This window comes from Scomber scombrus, chromosome 23 (genome assembly GCF_963691925.1).
Source record: "Scomber scombrus chromosome 23, fScoSco1.1, whole genome shotgun sequence".
Classification (NCBI taxonomy): Eukaryota; Metazoa; Chordata; class Actinopteri; order Scombriformes; family Scombridae; genus Scomber; species Scomber scombrus.
The window spans coordinates 6,740,526-6,762,681 of record NC_084992.1 but is presented as its reverse complement, the minus strand read 5'-3'; the positions used below and the strand labels follow the sequence as shown (position 1 = coordinate 6,762,681).

Below are 22,156 nucleotides of genomic sequence, written 5' to 3'. Positions count from 1 at the left end.
CATAGTATTAATCTGCATTTATGGATGACAGCCAATTAATCGTCCAAGTCATTTTCTAAATCAAAGATGCTAAAACATTTCTTATCAAGTTACTGTAAAATCAACAATAATAATGATTTTAAAAAACATTGAAAAACACCTGATAGTTCAGTAAATGTAGAAGACTGAAAAAACAAAACTTCCCAGCAGGGGTCAGCACATATTCACAATGAACCAGCAGCAGTTGATGTGGTTCTGACTTTTAGACCTCCTCACTGCTCACAAGGCGGAGAGATATGTCTGATGGTAGCCCACGTTTCACTAGTTCATCTTTAATCTGGAGGAAAGGAAACAAATAATGATGCTGAGATATTATTTGATTTTATACTTCGCCCTGTTTCTTCCACCACTGAGCCCAACCAATATATAATAACCACATCGGACATTGTTGCATAATATACGTTTGTGTATCTATTCTCTATAGATGTATTCATATTGGAATCATTTACTTCCTAATATCGGAATTGGGATAAGCCCCATAATAACATGTTGTGCTAATGCACATCAGTTTAAATCTGTGACCAAACTAAAGAGTTGTTGCAGTTATGGTTATACCAGAAAAAATGGAAAGCATGTATAGAGCAGAAAAATAAATGTGAATCTGCTGTGGCAGTAGTTATACTAGCAGTAACATGTTTTCATTACCAGGTGTTACTGTTTAGTTGGATTATATATTAACATGATGGATTATTTATTTCTACAAGGACCTATGGGAGTGCCTGGTTTACAAGGAATTTATGGATTACCAGAAACACAAATACACACACAGACAAATTTCTAGGTGAGAGAAACAACCACATCCACATTTTCTGTCCCTCTTCTGTATGATGAAATATTCACTCATCACTGATTTTACTAGCTGGTGTCTATCTATAAGCATCCTTTTACTAGGCTAACTATTCAAGAAATTCACATGCACTAAATGAAATGTAGAAATATCCTTAATAATTTGTGATTTTGGATCAGCCTCCTGCTAAGTCTCACATATGCCACAGTTATAAGATAATTTGTCAAAATTAAACTCACCCTTTTGTAAAGCCTTATTTTTTGTTTCCACATTATGTTTCCATGTTTCACAAGTAATTTTGTTTGTATTTTCTCTTGACATTCTCTTTCTTTTTAGCCTTGTACTTTGTATCTACTTATATTAAAAAGGGTACGGTATATAAATAAACATAAATGACTTAATATAAAGCTATATAATGTACTTTTGCCATGTGAAAAAAACTTTTGTGTCTTAATGAGCTTCTGGTTTAATCTATGTCAAAATGAAGTAATTTCTAATGGACATCTCTACTGCATTGCAAACATAGTGATGAGAGAAGTCTTGCAATGTACCAATACCACTAGTATGTAATTAACAGCTGTAATGCAGTCACTAGTAGAAGTTGTCAAACGTCACTCTCAGACCTATGAGAATGAGAAACTTTAAACATATAAAAAGTGATAAAGACATGTCAATAAGCCATGCCATTACACAGAGTCACATGTTCCTTCATCATGATACAATTGGACACATTTGTTTGTTTAGAAAAGACTCAACAGACTGATAACAGCATTCACATTTTTAGTCTCTGGAAAATGGTTCCTTGTAAGGCAGATGCCACTGTGCATATGTGGGGACGCTTGTTGTGTTATATATTATAACCTCTTAAGTCCTTTGAGAAATTAACAACGTTGCAAGTTTTCAGAGTTTTTTTGGACAATCAAGGAGAACAATGAATGTCTATGCCACAGAGGAATAAAAGGCTTTGGTTACAGATTTAACCATTTCAATACACCTCCCCTCACCCTCCCTTTCCAAGCTTATAGGAGAACATACGAATGCCGCAAAGACATGAAAAGATCTCGGAAGAGCCAGTGTTTGGTTTGCCTATTCTCGGCTACTTTGGAAACATGGTGGTACAGCATATAAAGATAAATAGATATAAAGGGGTCATTCTAAGGTAACAAAAATACAATGGTTCTTATTTTTACGAGATTATACACCTAGTAAAACATGCTTATGAATAAGAAGAGATTTACCTGTTGTATGATAGTATTTCTGATGTCATCCTCAGACAGTGGAGATGTAGATGAAATCCTCATCCTCAGAGCTACAACATCTATAAGCACAACAACTACATTATAAAAGCAGGCCTGAAGGGTTCTGAAAGTAAGTAATACAGTAATACAATCCATTTCGTCAATCAGCGATGGCGTAAAACATCACCATCTGTCATACTCACTTTGGTTCGAAGGTGTCTTTGGTGAAGTTATTGTGTCTTTAGGTGCAGTGACTGAATGATTTGTTGAATTTTGTGTTGTGGATGCAGCGTCAAGTGATGTGGTTTGTGGTGTAGTTGTCAAATTAAAATTGGTTGTATTTGCGGTTGTAGATGGGACGTTTGTTGAATTTTGTGTTGTAGATGCAGCGTTGGGTGTTGTGGTTTGTGGTGTAGTTGTCAAATCAAAATTGGTTGTATTTGCGGTTGTAGATGGGACGTTTGTTGAGGTATGTGTAGGAGATGTAGCGTTGGGTGTTGTGGTTTGTGGTGTAGTTGTCAAATCAAAATTGGTTGTATTTGCGGTTGTAGATGGGACGTTTGTTGAGGTTTGTGTAGGAGATGTAGCGTTGGGTGTTGTGGTTTTTGGTGTAGTTGTCAAATTAAAATTGGTTGTATTTGCGGTTGTAGATGGGACGTTTGTTGAATTTTGTGTTGTAGATGCAGCGTCAGGTGTTGTGGTTTGGGGTGTAGTTGTCGAAGAAAAAGTAGTTGTGTTTTGTGGTGTAGTAGTAGAGAGAATAGTGGTTGGATTTGTAGTTGGTGTAGAGGGTGTTGGTTCTGTTAACAAAAGTAAATGTAAAAGATAGATTATACATAACTTTCATCAATCCAGGAAATCATCAATTGGAAAAAAACATGAAAATATGAAAAAACAGGGAGGGGCTCTACTCACCATTTCCAACAGTCACAATAACACATCGAAACTCAGAGTGATATTTGGCTGAACTGTGGAGATAAGTCAATACAGTAGCTTGTTTACAAAATAATGTCACAAATGATTTTAAATAGTTTAACAGACACAGGATGATCAGGACAGAAATGTAATGCAGATGTAAATATCCTTACATGTAAGGTATACATATAGTGCTGAACAATTAAGTTTACTTATTGGAGATGGGACAAACTTGCTATCACCAGCATTCTTACATTTAAAAGGAGTAGTTTGACATTTAGTTAAATATACTTTTTAAGTGTTAGATGAGAAGATTACCATTTTAGATACCACTTTCAAATTTCTCAGTTAAATATGAAGGCATATCCCAGCCAAAAAATAGTCCAGCACTTTTTGTTTAATTGTTGTACAAATTAACAAAGATCTAATTTATTATAGACAGAATCAGGCTCGCTGTTTCCCATCTGTTTCCAGCATAGATCATATAAAAATAATGGATGTAACCACCACAATATCACCCATTGGTTTGTGGGCTTGCATTTTGAATCTTTGAGTTTAACATTTTGACTGTCGCATCTTGGATTTTTGGAGCCAGAAGTTATGAGAAGTTACCATATTTGAATAAGATGCTGGAGCTGACCTTAACGCTAGCTGTTAACTTGGTTAGAATGGTCCATTTACAGTTTAGCGTTAACTGTGCTCATGCTAATGCTAATTTTCACAAGTGAAAAACAAACTTAACGAAAAAACTTTACATCTGAGTACTTAGACGGTCTTTAGTACAACCAAATGCTGAACATGATTTTTGTAGGCAGCCAAAGCGTTACAATTCACTTTTGTGAATTGAAAACATACTGAAATAGCAGCTACAGTTACACCTACATTGAATCTGGGGTTACACCATGGTTAAATTACCTAGCCAACATTGTCTCTGTGTTAGCGACTTGTCAATCACAACGTAGCCATAACCTCAAGCATACCCTGGTTTAATCAAATCAAAATCAAATTTAAATTAAATGGGACCATAATTCACAAAATAAACATCAATCTGTATAGAAGAAGACTTGAGACTCGTGATTGAGAACATAAACTCATGAGGAAACTGCTTAACTGTTTACTAAAGTAAGAAATCAAGTCAGAAGTAAGGTCATTTTCCCATTGGCTTATACAGTTGGACTTTTTTTGGGAGGTTGTGGAGTCGCCACCTGGCGGCCATTAGAAAGAATACAGTTTTAAGGCACCCCTGCTTTGGCTTCTCATTGGTTTCCAATCTTTATGCTAAGCTAAGTTAATTATCTACTGGCTATGGCCTCATATTTTCTGTACAGGCATTACAGTGGTATTAATCTTTATAAAATGTAAAACTATTCTTTTAAAGTTAAATAGCCTGGACTACTTAGAACTTATACAAGTGAATTTTGAAGGAAAAAGGAAAAATTAGAGTAAATAATGCTACTCTCCCAAATGATAACATTCTGTTTTAGCAAATGTTGGAAAATGTTTCTTCCCCAAAACTTTTTATAGCTAAATGTATGCATTAGTGACCTAAAACTGTTAAATTGTTTTAATATAGGTCACTAATGCAGTTTTTCCATATACTTTTCTAGAGGATATTGTTCATGGGACTGACTTCAACTCTGCCTGGACGACAAAACAAATGGGGTGGCTCTCTCCATTTTCACTTTCAGATGGCGTCCATCTCAGAATGAACTGTCCTTCTCCCGCTGTAGTCTCAATTATGTTGTGTGGCCCACTGAACTGCAGCTCAGAAATACTGTAACAAAGAGAAGAAGAAAAAAGGCTTGCCAAGTTAATAATACATTTCCGAAAAACTCGTCAACCACAAATGTAGCAAAGTTGTTTCCTGTAATGACAAGTGTCACTTTGGCATCTGACTTATCTTGCTTTTTTAAAATTTTGTTTCCTTAATGACACTTGAGTTAAATGAGCTAACTGTACTAACCTATACAAGTGTATAGTTGTGGAACTACTGAATGCATACTGTTGTTTATATTTAACCTACTGTCTGTAAGGCAAAGCAAGCAACGTTTATTTGTATAGCATATTTCAACACCAAGGCAATTCAATCGGCTGTACATAAAATATTAAAAGAATTAAGTGCAAATGAAACACATTATAAAAGGTCATTATAAATACAATTAAAATAATGATTAAAGTGTTAAAAGAATAGAAAATAAATATAAGATATCATAGCATAAGACAGAAAATATGGGAATTTAAGTTACAGTATAGTGCAAAAGTTTATCAAAAACCTTAAAATGTAGCAACAAATAGAAAAGTCTTCAGCCGTGACTTAAAAGAACTGAGAGCAACAGCAGAGTTTATTTCCAGATATGTGGTGCATAACAACTTAACACTGCTTCAGCTTCTTGCTGTTCAGTTTTGACTTTGGGGACAGAAAGCAGACTTGTCCCTGACATAACGTAGTAGAAGAACAGAAATATTTTGGGCCTAAACCATTCAGTGTTTTATGATTTCTAGATTGGTATGATCATGACATCCTAACAGCACCATACTGCTGGTTCTGTTGCATTCTTGTCAAAGCAGCATCTGTGTTGGAGTTACACAACATTTTATCAATCTAATGTGGGGTAAGTACTTCTTGTCTAATCAGAGAGTGTTCAACAGTAGATCATTAACCTGTATTATGTCGATATCTAAATCCTTCTCAAAGTGTTTTTTGTTGACTTACTTGGCGATATTTGCTACTGCACTGATGTTGATTTCTAGGGTCTGACTAACAGGGGCGTACAGTTGAGCTCTGTTGGCTGGGGTTGGAGGCAGGAACTTGGGCAGGTAGAGCCCCTCTGTGCAGGATGGCGCCACAGGATCCACTGGAACAATAAAAAAAAGGTTATGCTACCTGGTCTTTCCATCAGCCGATCCACCATTCTGGTCCAGACTAGAATAGCTCAGCAACTGTTGGATGGATTGCCATAAAATGTTTTTGCCCCCCATAAAATGAATCAATAACTTTGGTGCTGTTGGTCCCATTGTGTTTCCTTTAGTGCTACAAGCATGCACACTTTTAGACAGTCTCTCCTGGAAGGAAATAGTTTTTTCAAGAATGAAAAAATAGAGCTTGAGAAGGACGTTAAAGTCTGACTCCCTTCTCATTTACCCAGAACAGGCCAACCATGGCATAAAGTGGGTGTGAATATCAGATTGTCAGATTTGAACAACAACAGAAATTGTCAAATTCTAATTCTGATATTGGCCATAGTGTGGGTGGAAGTAAAGGCATTCCCAAAGCTGTCTGACAAACAGTGCTGTCAAAGTATATTGGCCCCTTAAGGGTCTACAGTTTCAACATTTAATGTCAACACTCTAACATGCTTATGTTTAGTTGGCATAGTATTTGCCTTGTTCACCATCTTTCTTTAGTATTTAACTGTGCAAACATTTGTTAACTAGCACTAAAAACAAAGTACAGCTGAGGCTGATGAGAACGTCATTAGGTATTTGATCATAAATGTAAGTATTAGACTAAATTAAATTGTCTGTAATACATTTCTTGACAATCCATCCAATAGCTGTTGAGACATTTCACTCAAAACGACAAATGTCAATCTCATGGTGGCTGAGAGGAAAAGTCAAATTACCAAAATCATTTGTATTTATTGTCTGGGAACAATGAATATCTGTACAAAGTAGTTATTGAGATAGTTTAGTATGGAAGTGAGGTGGAACTACTACTACGACTACTACAAACATTGTCATACATAATGCCAACTAATAGAGATATGCACTCCAAAACAAATGTTCTTACTCAGTGAAGATCAGCCATAAATTCAGGCTATCAAAACATATCTTACCCCTTAATGCAAACTGGACAGGTATTTTGCTGATAGCATCAAAGGTGGTTTTCACCTCCTGCGATCCACTAGTTTGAGTCAGGTTGATTGTCTGTCTGGGAAAGTCCTCCATCACCAGCTGCACAACGTATGGACCTTCATTGCTGCTAATGGTGGGGCTGAATGACAGAGTACAAGACTGCAGAAGAAGAAATAAAAAATAATAATAATAAGAGGCAATGCCAAAACCACAAATTCAGTTCATGTTTCTTTCGTCAATTGTTACTGAGTGAGCCAAGACTAAAACACATCTAGTATAGAAAACTGGAACAGCATACTGTCCACACAACATTGCTGTTCACCACTGAGATAATGGTGTTTTCATAAATTGTATTCTTACTCAAAAACTAAGATATGTATGGGTTTTGGACTGACTTTACTCATATTTGCCAAATGTGTTGACTTTGATTATAATGGTGTCATCTCCAAGTGCTAGTGTCTGAATGCATCATTATCAGCCCACTTTGTTATAATACATGAGATTCGTTTAAATAAGAGTTACTGTAGACATGGCTACTCACTGATGAGAGGCTGAGAACAGATGGTGGTGTGCAGGGGTTACACTCGTTTAATGGGCTTGTGTCATTTCCATATCTGCATCTAACTTCATCTCCATCAGGGTCAAATGCCAAAAGGTTGAAATCTCTCTGACAGTTTGAAGGAACTCTGAGAGAGAGACAGGAAGAAGGATATTCTTTGGTACTGGGAAACCCTATAAATCATTTTCGATGTGAGGCTCTTATCAGACAGTTAACCTGTGTCAAAGTACATGTTGGACCTGTTTTGTCTAAATCTAATTAAGCACCAAATGTTAGTCTAATGAATTTCTACATCAATCACTTTTTCCAAAATGTTTTCTCCAGGAAACGTACTTGTACCTTTTGGAATTTAGTCTTAACACCAGTCAACAGATTTCCCCTTCAAAATGTGTTTGACCACAAAGCAGTCATTTGTAATACCTTCTTCTGTGCATAACAAGATTTAATCTCTGGGATAAAATAAAAACCCTACCAAGTTCAACCTATGAAATAAACTATATCAGCGAATGCTGGAGGTAATATTTGAGCTGCAGATTACATTAGCACACATTATTATATTACAAAATCCATTGTAATTCATCGAAAAACTGCTTATGGTTAAAATGTTGTATTAATGCAGCATTTGCATCACAGATTATTGATTTAATAGCAATCATTTCTGTAGCTATTTTTGATAGATGATTGTGTTGAAGTGGTAGAGATAGTTGTTTAGATTTTAGATGAAAATACCACCACTCTGACCTTGTTGCTGACTGGGCTATGTACGATACAAAAGTGTTAATTGAATTTTGATAGCAAAATGTGACTCAACAAAATAATTTAAATACAGAGTAATTAATATTGAAAAGCAGTGTGTCAGCTTACCTCACAGCAGGCAGAATGGTAGTCTGTGGTGATGTGTTGGCTTGGCCGGTATCTGATCGGTTCCTCAGTTCCACCAGAGTCACGGCTCTCCAACTTACAATGTTATTGTGAGTGTTCCTTATCCAGTTACCGCCATTGAACCTTCATTGAAAGTTCATTTTAAAAATCTGTTATTTTTTTGCTGCACAGAACCTGTACCCATGTGCAGATATCTAGCCCCCAACACAGAATGTGATAATAAATAATTGGCCTACAAGGTGCTTTGCTAATTACATTTTTCACAAAGCACACTCACACTAGCCCAAAAGGAGCATTGCTGGGAACCCGCCGAGTTGAGATTATCTCTGTCTGACACCATATACTACTCTCCTCGTCAACCGTGCCTTGCACACTGGTCTCACTTCCACAATTCCCACTGAGGCATGTCCAACTGTTAAATCCGCAATTATGGAAGTTCAGCTTATAGCGTATAACCACCTGTAGTATTACAGTGAAAGGATGGCATTAATGACAACACAATGATACAATCCTGCTGATATAAAAAAGAATGAATAAAAAGATGAATTTAACAACAAGGACCTCATGGGAAGTCCGCCAATCTTTTTTTCCTCTTCGAGAAAATAAAAACCTTTATTTTCTAATATTTAACATCATTACTTACATTTCATAAATAATGTTATTAATCTGTTTTTCCTGTCTTTATTCCTTAAAAGTCAGACTTATTTACAGGATATTGTCATGAGTTTATGCGCTGTCAAATTTCTTTTAATTGTATTTTCAAAAGATGAATAACTTGGATTGGAAGGAAAATGTACGTACCGTGACAGATCCATCTGCATTAGTGTTTTTTGGATAGTAGGTCATCACTGTCCCATAAAAATGAGAAGCCTGGGAGCTGCAGACCAGCAGCAGCAGCAACAGTGGGTGCGACATGGTGAATATCATCGCCTCACTAGATAAAGACAATAAATGAATACACCAACACATTTATACTTCCAAAGACAGCCTCTTTTTGCTTTCTCACTCAATTTTTTCTATTTGTCGGTCTGCCACACAGAAGTTTAGTTTGAAATGTAACAGTACACAAGGAAATGATCTGGTACGAGGAAATCCCTCCCATTGTGGTTGCAAGTGTATGATAAGAACAGTGAAGTGCAATTAAAGTAATTCTCAGCTCTCAGTAGTGCTGGAATGAGGTTAATGTAAACAGAAGATAGAAATCAATCATCTTGGCTACATTACACCTGCTATTTCAGCAATTATGTATGTTGTATCTCTCATTATTACACCTGATATTTTCATCTTTCCAAGATCCTTTAATGTCCTCTTGTGAATCTCAATATACTCAAAACATCAACAGCTTAAAAAAAACACATCTCTGATTATAGTTAAGTTAAGTCCTTCTCTATTTGATCATGTAAAAAAGGCAAGTACATTTTAGTTTATGTGCTTTACAGACACAAAATACAGATTGTTTCTCACCTTGGGCCCTTGGTTGGATTTGATGGAAACTGTTTGAATTGTCCTAAACATCAGAGTCTTCTGGCTATCATGACTGGGAGGAAAATCACTCTACTGGTAGCTTCCCTTGGCTCAAAAACTTGGTCTTGAACAAAGAAAGAGGGAGTATACACAGTCTAACATATGTCCCAACAGAGAACAATGAACTATGTGATTCAGCCACCTGGATAGACACTTGTCTATAACCATTAGTATCAAAAAATATGTAAGTGGACGGACCAGTTCTTAGTGTGTTTAAAGTGAAAATATGACTATGTTTAAAGATGCAACGGTTGTTGTGAGAAAATTGATGTTATCTTTAATCTGGGAAGCTATCAAGACATAAGTAACTTAACCTCTAATGTCAGTGATTGAAAGGAAAAAAGTAGAATTATATAAAACCCTGTAAGAGTCTGCCTCCCCATTTAGTATGTTACAGCAAGAAATTCTTCATTTAAAAAAAGTTGCATAACCGGACCCAAGTGCAGAGAACACACCACTCTTGTAATTTCGAACTCTCTAAGCCTTACATATATCTTTGCAGGAATCAACATGACTGAGTGACTGTCAAAACAGACTGGGTAAATGACTGAACTGGCTACAGGCATCTTTAACGACCAGTTTGTAAGCTTTAGTGACATCTAGTGGTGAGGTTGCAGACTGCAACAAACTGAATACCCCTCAGCCACCTATTATGGCCGCTAAAAATCTTCTTGACTATATCCTTGTTGCCTGCACTGTTGTAACAAGCAAATGTTTTCTATTATTATTGGATATATTTATTACCTTTATCACCATTTTATTTATTTATTTATCACCATCACTTATGTGCAATATGCTTAGGCTATTTATATAGTCACCACTTCTGTGCAGTACCACACTTGCCAACCAATGTCCAATATAATGTATATTTGTCTCTGTCTTATCTCTTATCTTCCTCTGTTCTCTCATTTTTACTATATACCTTAATTGGAATTAGAGCTGGAAGAAGCCAAGTTTCACTGCTTTCAAATTGCTACCTTTGAAGTCTTATCTTATTTGACAATGTCCCATATCACAAATATTTGACCCACCTTTGGTTTCTTGCACTCATATACAAACAAAGGTGGGTTGTTAAATATTTGGGATCACTTTATTGTGTCCCACTCACTTTTGAACCTAAACCTGGATGGAAAGTGGGATCTACCCTGGCTTTCTGGTTGTAAAGTTATTACAAACATTCAGAGAAGGACACTTTATTTATTTTTTTTAATTTAAAAAAATGTATGTGTACACAACATACAAAACCATATACATTATGGGTACATATAAAAAAACACAAAGAAAAAAGAAAATGTACACATTACAACTAGAAATGAATGCTAGGGTGATGGGGATCTATATAAAGATATTTAACACAGTGTGTTACAGTTATAATTGCTTTTGGTTTTAGGGAGGACTGAATTAAATTAATGTATTGTTTGATGTATGGTTCTCTTTCTACTTTGGAAATGTAATAGGTTACAGATTACTAGTTACTCTATTTAAAATGTAAAAAGTAATGTAATTAATCAAATTAACTTAATCAAAGCAAGTCAAAAATGTTGATACAATGTACTGGATTCATATGCAAATATGGTGAACAATTCAAAATTGCAAAAAGTGTCCCACATCCACCCTATAACATAGCTATAATTACAACGATGTGACTAGTTTCTCCCCAAAACTGTGTACAAATGAATTTTTCTGTGTGTTATTTTCAATGAGACCAAACAATACATTATTCTAAGGCAAGGCAAGGCAGCTTTATTTATATAGCGCATTTCATACCCAGGGGCAACCCAATGTGCTTTACATAAAAACAAACATTTAACAGTAAGAAAAAACAAACATTTAACAGTAAGAATTGGAAACAAAAAATAAAAAAAATGTTAAAAATAAAACTTTTAACAATATTTTAAACTATAAAATCACAAAAGTGTTGCCAGAATAGCTTCACAAATGGGCCAAATACCAAAACAAAAGCACAATAATATTTCCTTTTACTATTGGAACGCAGCCCGATCACCACACGTCATCGAACCCGCCAAACCCCTCTCCTGCTCACCGACGCCTCTCATTGGTCGAGCTCGCTGTCCATCACAGGTGTGACTCAGATCACCCAGTCATGTGACAGATGTTTTTATGTTGTTTCGCTTCCGCCTTTCAGCCTTCTCTCTGTCGCCTCGTCATGTGGATGTCAAACAACCCAAACTAACAGGGTCGAAATCTCCTCCTGCTAAAAAACCTTCCAGGATATCTACACAGGGGAGGTTTTGACTGTCTCCACGCCGCTGTAGAGGCTTTCTCCTGCCGGTTGCTAGGAGTGATGGCGGACGGGGAAAGGTCGCCGTTGCTGTCCGAGCAACACGACGGGACGAATGGCTTCTCTCCTGGAGGAAGCTCGTATGGATATCCATCAAAACCTCAAAGTATGTCAGCTGTGTTGTTTTTTTTAAAAGATTGCCACCTTATCCAGCATGACACATACATATTTATATCATTTAAATAACTAGTTAGGCAAAGCAAGGCAGCTTTATTTATATATAGTGCATTTCATACCCAGTGTGCTTTATAAACAAACATTTGACAGTAAGAATTGGAAACAAAAAAAACATAAAAACATGCAATTTGTATAAAAAAAAAATAAAACCCAATAATAGTAAAAATTGGAAATATTAAAACATACAATTGAAAACAAATCCCCCCTCTAATAATAATAATACAAATAAAATTAAAAAGTACAGAAAAATAGAAAGAGAGAAAAATAAAATAAAAACTAGACTAAAATAGAGCATTAAATATAAGTTTGCAGTATAAAATAATTATTTGCTTCAAAATCATTAAAAGGACATAGCCTACAGTGCAAATGAAAGATTAAAATTTAAAGTGCTTTAAAAGAGCTCAATCATAAAGAACGGGAGAAGAGACATGTTTTTAACCTGGATTTAAAGATGATTTCAGTTCTGCTGGTAGTTTGTTCCAGTTGTGTAAAAGCTGCTTCACCATGTTTAGTTTTAACTTTGGGCTCCACTATCTGACCTGTCAGTAGATCTCAAAGCCCTTAATAATGCTCCTAAAGTCTCTTTACACACATTTTATGGCTTTTTTATTAAGCTGCCACCAGCCTTACTGATACCATACTGTCTGATATTAACACACACTAGTAAATATTAATTAGCTAATGTGTTTTTTTTTTTATTGCCACCTTATCCAGTATGACACATACATATTTGTTTAATAACAACAAGACAAGACTGTAAATAATGCTCCTAAATTCTCCTAAAGACCCTTTTTAGTGTTGCTCAAGTACCACTAAATTTAATCTCAGCGCCCCTAAAAATAAGTAAATTATTGTTGTATTTTTTCCCCCCCTAAAAATTATTTTATATAGCTTTAATTATTTTGTGAGCCTGTCGGTTAGAGATGGGACACTTATATGCTATATAGGTTCAATGTCTTTATTTTAGGATAGGATAGACTTTAATTGTCCCAGTGGGAAACAACACATTATCCAGACATAATAAAATACAGCAGTAGGACATACATTATCTTGCCACCAGCCTTACTGATACCATACTGTTGAAATATTAACACACACTAGTAAATATTAATTAGCTGATGTGTGGTATATGGTTTACATTGAGGACAAGAGGTCAAAGCTCAACCAGGCTTCTTCCTACTCTCAGCTATAAAGGTGTAATAAACACGCTGACAGCTGATTTATATGCTTAATTAACAGGTTTTTCCCCCACTTTATTATGTTTTTACTGTCTCTATATGCAAAGTAAGAACACACACTTTGAGAGGAAACATTTATAAAACAAGTAATAATTATGCACATGTCCATTTCCTTTTAGAGTTTTGCGTCTTTCCTTTCAGATAATTTCAGTTTCTCACACCTTTTTTTCTCCATTTGGGTTTCCTGCAGTCTCACAATGTATCTCAGATTTTTCCCCCCATCATATAGATTACCTCGACTATTTGGATTCATCAATTCTCAGCTGACAGCAAGGCTCTTCCTACTTTCTATCTCCACTGCTGTACACACTATTGACTAAATTCATTGTTTGAGTTATTTACCATTAAAATGCGAGGATTTGTTGATTTTAAATTGTGTATCTGTTGGTTTAAGACATTTGAAGACATCAGCTCGGCCTCTGAGGACTCTGTGATGAACATTTGATCTTAATCTCTACTCTATCTCTTCCCTCTATTCCTCCTCTGCTGTGTTGTTTTCTCTTAACTCTGAACCCTTATCTTCATTGGCAAACTCCTCTTTTATTCCTTCATCCTTTCCCGTAGCACACTTGATAAAGTTTGGCCTTTGGGGTGTGTCACTCACTCGCTGAGAACTTGATACTGATTTACAGACCAATAAATGACTCACGCATTAGGTGTGGGTTTAGATTATGTTTGAAGAGGGAACTAATGGTTACAGCAGGGAGGGTGGGGTTAATTTAGATGTTGGGACAGTTTCAGTGGCTGTATCTGAGTTATTGTTGCTATCAAATTATAATATCTCTTGTTTGTTCAGCTTCTGTTTGTCTTGATATGCAGAATGGTTTTATAAAAGTGGTGTACTGAGAAAAAAAGGGGTAATTTCTGTGAGACCAAGTAACAAAAATCCAGTTTTAAACTCTTTTATTCAGGCCTAAGTTTTTGTCTGGCTGCTTATATTTAGATATCTATCATTTTAGAAGTTTGGCTCCCTTTTATTAAATGAAAAAAGGGTTTTGTAGAGTTAAAATTTCTCTAAGTGAGATCTTGGAAAAAGTGCTGTTGTGGTATTTTTTTCCTGCCGTATTATCCAGAAACGTCAAGCGAAACTACCGTTCTCTCAGTATCATTAAACCATTTCCTCTTGGTTGTTCCTCTCCAGGTTTGGCGCCGTTGCCCAGCGCGGTGGTGCCTGGCGAAGCTCCGCCCCCCTACTCGCCACAGGGCAGCCCGGACAGCAGCAGCGCTCCGGTCATCAGCTGCCGGGTCTGTCAGAGCGCCATATCGGTGGAGGGCAAAACACACCAACACGTGGTGAAGTGCAGCATCTGCAACGAAGCTACGGTGAGTCACACAGAGGCGGGTTCGGACACATAGTGGATGAGTCCTGTGTGGGTGTTGCGTAAACGCTTTCAGGGTGTTCAACCGCTGGATTTGGCCTATAATCCATTAAAACAACAATAATTACTACATCTCACAGCTCTCTGACATGGTAGCACAAGCATATAATGGTGTATTTGTAGTACAGTACAGTAGATTAGTACATACGGTACATTTAAGTTGCTATAAAGAAAAAGACACGGTTAAAAAAACAATATTTGGTGGTATTCAATAATCCGACCGGCCGAAATGAGCTTCCTCCGTAGGGTGGCTGGGCTCTCCCTTCGAGATAGGGTGAGAAGCTCGGTCATCCGGGAGGAGCTCGGAGTAGACCCGCTGCTCCTCCGCGTTGAGAAGAGCCAGATGAGGTGGCTCGGGCATCTAGTTAGGATGCCTCCCGGACGCCTCCTGGGTGAGGTGTTCAGGGCACGTCCCACCGGTAGGAGACCCCGGGGAAGACCCAGGACACGCTGGAGAGACTATGTCTCTCGGCTGGCCTGGGAACGCCTCGGGATCCCCCGGGAAGAGCTGGACGAAGTGGCTGGGGAGAGGGAAGTCTGGGCTTCCCTGCTTAGGCTGCTGCCCCCGCGACCCGACCCCGGATAAGCGGAAAGAAGATGGATGGATGGTATTCAATAATAATATGTGTTATTTTATCAACAATATTTAAAGGTCACCTAATAGGTAATATTAACCTATTACAGAAATATTGGTATTAGGTCACTTCTTTTCGATATTTGAACATTTGTTTGAACATCATCATATTCAAACTAAAATGAATCCATTCGAATTTTAAAATGTCACCCGTAGCGCATTAGACCGTTTGTTTTTATTTTGTAGTTTTCCATCTCATCCAGCAGGGGGAGCTTTAAAAGTTTTGTATGCTATAGTATCTCTTGACCCATCTGTAAATTAATTGAATGATATGTTTTATGTTTTGACCCCAAGTTATCTGAAAAGCAGTGTCAGGAAATATTTTGGGTTCTACGCCATGGATGGTAAGGTCTGTGTCTATAACATATTGGTAATTTGAGGCACTAATTTAGAGGTTTCGGGGGCTTTCACAGATATTCGGTTTGTGTGACATTTGGTATTCGTTCGAACTGTATTTTTGACAAAAATGACAAAAACTCAAATTTCGAGAAACACGTAGAAACTTTCCCCATTCCTGCAGACAAATGTGAAAAAATGTTTCAACTGAAGAAAAAGACACATTTATGGTGAGTGGAAGGGGACTTTAAGATAAAACACCACTTTGTTTTACATAAGCAGTATTATTACTACATTTCATTGGCTTCGAGTATCGTCTAGAATAGATTTTAAGCTTCTTTTTTACTTTTTTGGGCACCGGCCTACCTAAAACTATAAGAGATGTGGGCTTTGTGGACATTTTTAAAACTACAGCAGAAAACATATTTATTTGATCTGGCTTTTAATTATTGTCATTTTAACTAATTTTTACAAATCTAGTCTAATTTTATTATTGTATTTATTTGCTGTAGTTTTATTGTATTGTATAATTACTTTTCTCCATGAAGCACTTCAAGCTACATCCCTTGTATGAAAGATGCTCGATTATTTTACTATTATCATCATCATTATTATTATTATTATTATTATTATATAGCTCTTGCTCTGTTAAACAATATCAGCATTGTGTTCACGTCTGTGTCACATTTCTGATTAGACTTGCATGTTTGTAAGCTTGTAATTCCAGTTTTTATGTGCTGTCTCACGTCTCTTTTAACTACTGTAGCATTTCAGTTCCCCTACAGAAACTATTACATTGTCAGCGGGGGCGGACTCCCGGCCAGGACCTGTTTCCTTTCTCCACATTATCTATCAGAAACAACACAAAAAACACATTTTCATGATGTGAGAAGCTGCATTATGGACTTTAAACCACAAACGTTTCACATCATAAAGATCTGAGAATACAAAATGCTTCTTTTGAGCGTCGGATTTCATTTAGCAGACATCGGCAGTGTCTCGTCTTTCCGGCTCTATCGATTCTGTCATCTGAGACGATGATGAACTCACAACTATTTAGAAAGTCTAGACGATGAAAGAGAAAACGTGGTGTGGGTTTAGGTTTCATATTCCTCTCTCCTCTTTGTGTTTCTCTCTCTGTGTAGCCGATAAAGAACGCTCCCGTCGGGAAAAAGTACGTCCGCTGTCCTTGCAACTGCCTTCTGATCTGCAAAGTCACGTCGCAGAGGATCGCCTGTCCAAGACCGTACTGGTGAGATAGAAAGAAAAAAAAAAAAAACAGCCTGGGATTATTTTTCACATCTCATCTCAGTTGTTGGCTTGTAGTCACACCATCTGTGCAGAAGACACAAGCATCATTCAGCGACAATCATGGATGAGATGATGTTTTTTTTTTAGCTGTGTCAAAAAGACAGAAATCAAGACATCCTAATCAGTCTAAAGAGGAGCTGTCATCCCCGTCAGTTAGTCAGATGTGAAGGTTTCATTTCATCTTGACGTCCTGTTTTCTGGAGTGAACGTTGGGTTGAAAGTGAAATGTGGAAAAACAGATCTGAAACAGCTTTATCTCTTTTGGTATAAGTGTCCAAACTTGTGACTGCTGCTGTGTTTCCCAAAGACAAAGACAAAAAGTTAAAACAATGTTTGTCTAAACACAAGCAGCTGTTTAAGGAATTTACCAAAATAAAATACAGTTTAATATTGACCAGATTATGAACTGTTTGTTTATTTAAGGAATTGTAACAGAACATTTACGAATTTGACCAAACTTGATGCCAAATTTTGGTACTTAATGGTTTTAAATGTCTGGTGTTTGTACTAAATTTGTCAAACTTGATCACATATTCAAAGTGTGAAAATCACCAGATGTATACCAATACTAAATGATTCATGTTTGGCCAGTTAATTTAGTTTTTTAAATGTATTACTTAACTTTACACCTTTTTTTTTTTTTCCTGCCAGTAAACGCATCATCAACTTGGGACCAGTCCACATTGGCAGGGACAGTCCTGAACCGCAGCATCAGCCCGTCGGCATCAGAGTCATCTGTGGACACTGCTCCAACACGTTCCTGGTAGGACACACATACATACACACACACACACACACACACACACACACACACACACACACACACACACACACACACACACACACACACACACACACACACACACACACACACACACACACACACACACACCAAAGCAGGCATGCATTAAAAATGACAGAGCACATTTCACTTCTGTAATTATTTCATTTTTAATCTACTGGATGTCTTCAGTTGCTACATTAACACACACACACACACACACACATGCTCTCACATTCACACACATACTCGTTTATGTCACTTTTGGGGACGCATATTTTAACACCACCCTTTAGAGGACACCACTTTCAGAATGGCTTTAAGAGGTGCTGGCCCGTGGAATATTACTGTAAAGCACTTTGAGCTGCATTTCTTGTATGAAAGTTATTATTGTTATCATTATTATCACTGACCTATAAATCAGGGTTTTTCCAATTGGGGATACACCTTTTGACTCGAGTTGCACAAACCGTAGCCTATGACAGACCACACACACACACACACTAACCTTTCACTTCCTCTTTTCTCTCAGTGGACAGAGTTTTCAGACCGAACTTTGGCGAGATGTCCACACTGCCGAAAAGTGTGAGTACTTCTCTGTATCTGTGCGTGTGTGTGATTTAGTCCTGTGATTAGTTTTGTTTTGACGCTTTATTTTTTTTTAAAGCTGATGTTCCCGTTTGTGATTTCCAGCTCATCTATTGGTCGACGGTACCCCAGGAGGAGGAGCCTGCTGTGCTTCCTGCTCTTCGTTGTGCTCGCCGCCTCCACTGCAGGACTTATGGTGTGTTTATTAGTTTCATTTTGACTGTTTTCAAGCTAATTTTCAGCTTCTTCTATAAAACTCAGAACAAGATGTGAAACGATGAGGGTGTAAAATAATTCATGTGTGGTAAACAAATCTTGTTTTTTTTTTCCTGCATGACCTTTACTTACATCTAGAAAAATCACTTTGAGGAACAAGAGAGGAAATAATGCAAGTGAGCTGAGCTTATACACTTAAGTCAGCAGGTTTTTTGCAACCAAGCATTGTGACAAAAAAAATCGCAAACTCAATGGTCAACTTAATAGCTTTGCTGAGTTTACGGTATCTGTGGGTCTGGAAAAGTCTTTAAAAAGGCATTGAATTCAATTATAAGATAGATAAGTATTGAAAATATACAGAAGCCCTGATAGCCAAGTGAGATTTTTGTTTTTGGTGGGGGGGGGGGGGGGGGGTTCTCTGGAGATCCAATTTGTAAGTCTGATCTTGTGTTTATGACTCAGGAACAAGTGGAAAAAAGTTTTTTTTTTGTTAGTTGTTTTAGGGAAAACAAATGCAAAAACACCAAAAAATGTCACCTGTCAAAACTTTTTTTTCTCTCCCTGTTTTACAAATGAAAAAAACATCTTAGCAACAAAACATTATTTATTTTTTCACTTGTTCTTGAGTCATAAACACAGGAGAGAAAATAATTTAAATCAGACTTAGAAAATGGATCTACAGAAAAAATAGTTATGTAATAGTAAAAAAACAAAAAGACCTCTGTATATATCTGTATCTATATATCTATACCTATATTGATAGTGGTGTTTCATTAAACCAATAATCTACACCAGTGGTTCCCAACCTTTTTTTCCAGAGCAATGTCTTCTTAAGTAAGGTTTTACTTCTCAGACTGTTTCATTTGAATGTTTTAATGCATTGGAAATGGGTTAGGGTTAAAAAAAATTGTGAATAAAAGCAAAAAAAAAAGTGAAAAGTGCAGAAAATAGGCATAATTTTATATAACAGACTTTTTTAACTACCAAAGAAATTATCTCAAGATTGCTTAGATTCATTTTGAACCTTTGATCTACACACATCAGTCTCATTTTCTATCCTTTTTACCTGTATGTGTGTGTGTGTGTGTGTGTGTGTGTATATCTGTGTGTGTGTGTGTTCAGGTCGGTACATGGGCGCCCGCCGAGAGCTCTAAAGGGATCTACGTGTCTTGGGTGCTGCTGATCGTGCTCGCTCTGTTCGCCATGATGAGAACCATCTACTGGAGGTGTCTGAAAATCAGCGAGCCCATATCCAACGTCACGTAGAGGGACGCAAGAAGAGGAATACAAGGGAGGAATGAAAGAATGAAGGAAGGTTAGAAAGTTGGTTGATATGAAGAGAAGGATGTGAGAAGGAGTAAAGAGAAGGAGGAAGAAAGAAAGAAGAAAAAGGCGTGTTTAGGATATTTAAAATTAACTCTACATTCAAATTGGATTTAATGACATGTGGAAAGCAGGACTCCATTTACCAATTTATTACAGATTGTGGATGATTGTTACAATTGTACAAAGAGGTTGAACAGATGATATATTGGAGAGAGAGAAAAAAGAGAGTTCACGCAAATATATTCATTGTTAAATGTGGATGGAAATTCAGGAAGGTTTTTGTTAGTGTTTTTAAGTTATTTAATCAAACCAAAATAGGGGGAAAACATGAATTAATCATAATCAAACTAAGCAAATTGGAAGAAGGAAGCAAGATGAGTTTATTTTTGTTACTTTTTAAATTGAGATTCAGTAGCTCTGTGTTTTTGTGTGTGTGTCTTTGGTCTCTGTACATTTTTTGGGTCCAGTTGCAAGAGTTTTGTTTTGTTTTTTGTTCCAGACTGAAAAAAAACCCCATTACCGAATCCCAAATTACTGCTTTTAAAATTATTCAAACTTTTTTTTTTTTAAATAAGTTATGGGAATGTTAAAATTTGAAGCAATGCAGTGTGTTTGATTTTTTTTCTGGGGTCCATTAAACATGAGGACAAACTCCAAAATGGCCAGTATTAGTTATCCAGTGGAATAAATCTATAGAGGTGCTAACTTCATTTTTTGGGAGGTTTTTTTGTTTTTCATCTTGCAGAACAATGATGGAACCGATGAATGAGTGAATAAATCTTCCATTTTTTCACTGTTTTAACTTCTTTGCAACGATCAAGCACTATAAAAAAAAAAATCTCTTGAACTTTAAAACAAGCCAAATTGCACATTACTGTACTGTAAATACAATTTACATATGGAACCACATTTGTTTTTGGGGACATTAAAGGATACCCCTGTGGAGTTTCTACCATAGAGCAGTGTTTATCTAAAGCACGGGGATGCACATGCATGCAGGTGAGGCAATACACAGTCAATGATTTCACATTATTACACTGATATAAAGGTGTAAATGCACCAAGAAATACAGTAATGTGCCAATAAAGGAGAGGAAGAGGAAGACTACAAGCTAGCAAACATGTAAAAGAAATACACTGAGCACAAATGATACACAAAAAAAACTCCACAGGGCGCCTTTGTTAAAGGGAAAAATGTCAAACTACCTTTCACTGATAATTGAATTAAATTGCAACAGATTATTACAATTAAAGTTGTTTTATTTAGTTTTTGTTTTGTTTTTAAATTAATGATCATGGTGTTAATAATTAACATTCAAACATGCTGTAAGGGATACTTGATTAAAATGAGAAGGCCCTACCTTTTGATATGGGTAGAGTTTATCTGCTAATTTTAACAGATGCTATTTAACAGCTTTTTAATAAAGAGTAAAGAAAATAAAGGAGGTGGGGGAGGGGGCGGGTTAGTCCAAAGTGGATGTGCAATGGGCGAACTTTTAAATCAATAAGCAGGCATTAACTGAGAGTAAGCAGCAGCATTTTTTTTTTTTTAATTTTAGAAGTCAGTTTAGTAGCATGTCAGCATTCCTATCATCTCACACATAGGGATCATGGAGCATTTCATTTGATTTACTTGTGTTTTTGTTTTAACAGCCGTTCAATTTAAATTATTTGTTTCACAGAAGCCAAAAACATATTGTGATACTTTAAAGCGCCCACATGAAATGACCTCATATGACTTTTACTTCCTGCACGAGTGGGTTTAATTTCAAATTTCAACCAATAAAACCTTTCAACATCCCTCTTGTCCTTCTATCCCTTAAAATAAAATGTGTGTTTCACTCCAAATTCGATATTTTACTGGTTCACACTTGCGAATTATCCCCTCCCTGCGGTAATTCCTTCCCCCAACATCCTGTTTCAACATGAAATGCATAAAATAAAGGAAGTAAGAGCGTCATTTCACGGGGTCTTTAAGTATCTTGGTTGACAAAAGGATACATTTTCCACAGTGGATCACCTAAAAGGGACAAAAATAAGTGAAAATATTCCAATATGTAAGACTTCAGA

The 22,156-nt window shown here is 36.6% G+C and overlaps 2 protein-coding genes and 2 long non-coding RNA genes across 4 annotated transcripts; 1 reads left to right on the top strand and 3 right to left on the bottom strand.

Annotated features, from left to right (window-relative positions):
• Positions 1-217: 217 nt before the first annotated feature.
• Positions 218-2,397, bottom strand: LOC134005433 (uncharacterized). Its single transcript, XR_009927864.1, has 3 exons — positions 2,268-2,397; positions 2,065-2,144; positions 218-316 (listed from the first exon to the last, which is right to left on the bottom strand). It is a non-coding gene; the product is annotated as an uncharacterized LOC134005433 (long non-coding RNA).
• Positions 2,398-2,979: 582 nt separating this feature from the next.
• Positions 2,980-5,793, bottom strand: LOC134006072 (uncharacterized). Its single transcript, XR_009927907.1, has 3 exons — positions 5,693-5,793; positions 4,610-4,753; positions 2,980-3,032 (listed from the first exon to the last, which is right to left on the bottom strand). It is a non-coding gene; the product is annotated as an uncharacterized LOC134006072 (long non-coding RNA).
• A 972-nt stretch (positions 5,794-6,765) lies between these two features.
• On the bottom strand, positions 6,766-9,190 carry LOC134006327 (uncharacterized). Its single transcript, XM_062445413.1, has 5 exons — positions 9,077-9,190; positions 8,553-8,734; positions 8,258-8,398; positions 7,376-7,520; positions 6,766-6,993 (listed from the first exon to the last, which is right to left on the bottom strand). The coding sequence occupies exons 1-5, from the start codon at positions 9,188-9,190 to the stop codon at positions 6,766-6,768; spliced, it is 810 nt and encodes a 269-aa protein (XP_062301397.1).
• A 2,771-nt stretch (positions 9,191-11,961) lies between these two features.
• LOC134005723 (type I phosphatidylinositol 4,5-bisphosphate 4-phosphatase-B-like) lies at positions 11,962-20,651 on the top strand. Its single transcript, XM_062444711.1, has 7 exons — positions 11,962-12,207; positions 14,658-14,839; positions 17,011-17,117; positions 17,828-17,939; positions 18,490-18,542; positions 18,651-18,741; positions 19,884-20,651. Exons 1-7 carry the CDS (start codon positions 12,105-12,107, stop codon positions 20,025-20,027), a joined length of 792 nt encoding a protein of 263 aa, XP_062300695.1. The 5' UTR covers positions 11,962-12,104; the 3' UTR covers positions 20,028-20,651.
• Positions 20,652-22,156: the final 1,505 nt, after the last annotated feature.

Coding starts and splice junctions, on each gene's coding strand:
- LOC134006327 (XM_062445413.1), bottom strand. CDS start 9,190: ATGTCGCACCCACTGTTGCTGCTGCTGCTGGTCTGCAGCTCCCAGGCT. Junction 8,735..9,076: donor ATGCAGATGGATCTGTCACG/GTACGTACATTT, acceptor GTAATACTACAG/GTGGTTATACGCTATAAGCT. Junction 8,399..8,552: donor AATGCTCCTTTTGGGCTAGT/GTGAGTGTGCTT, acceptor CTTTCAATGAAG/GTTCAATGGCGGTAACTGGA.
- LOC134005723 (XM_062444711.1), top strand. CDS start 12,105: ATGGCGGACGGGGAAAGGTCGCCGTTGCTGTCCGAGCAACACGACGGG. Junction 12,208..14,657: donor ATATCCATCAAAACCTCAAA/GTATGTCAGCTG, acceptor GTTCCTCTCCAG/GTTTGGCGCCGTTGCCCAGC. Junction 17,118..17,827: donor GCCTGTCCAAGACCGTACTG/GTGAGATAGAAA, acceptor TTTTCCTGCCAG/TAAACGCATCATCAACTTGG.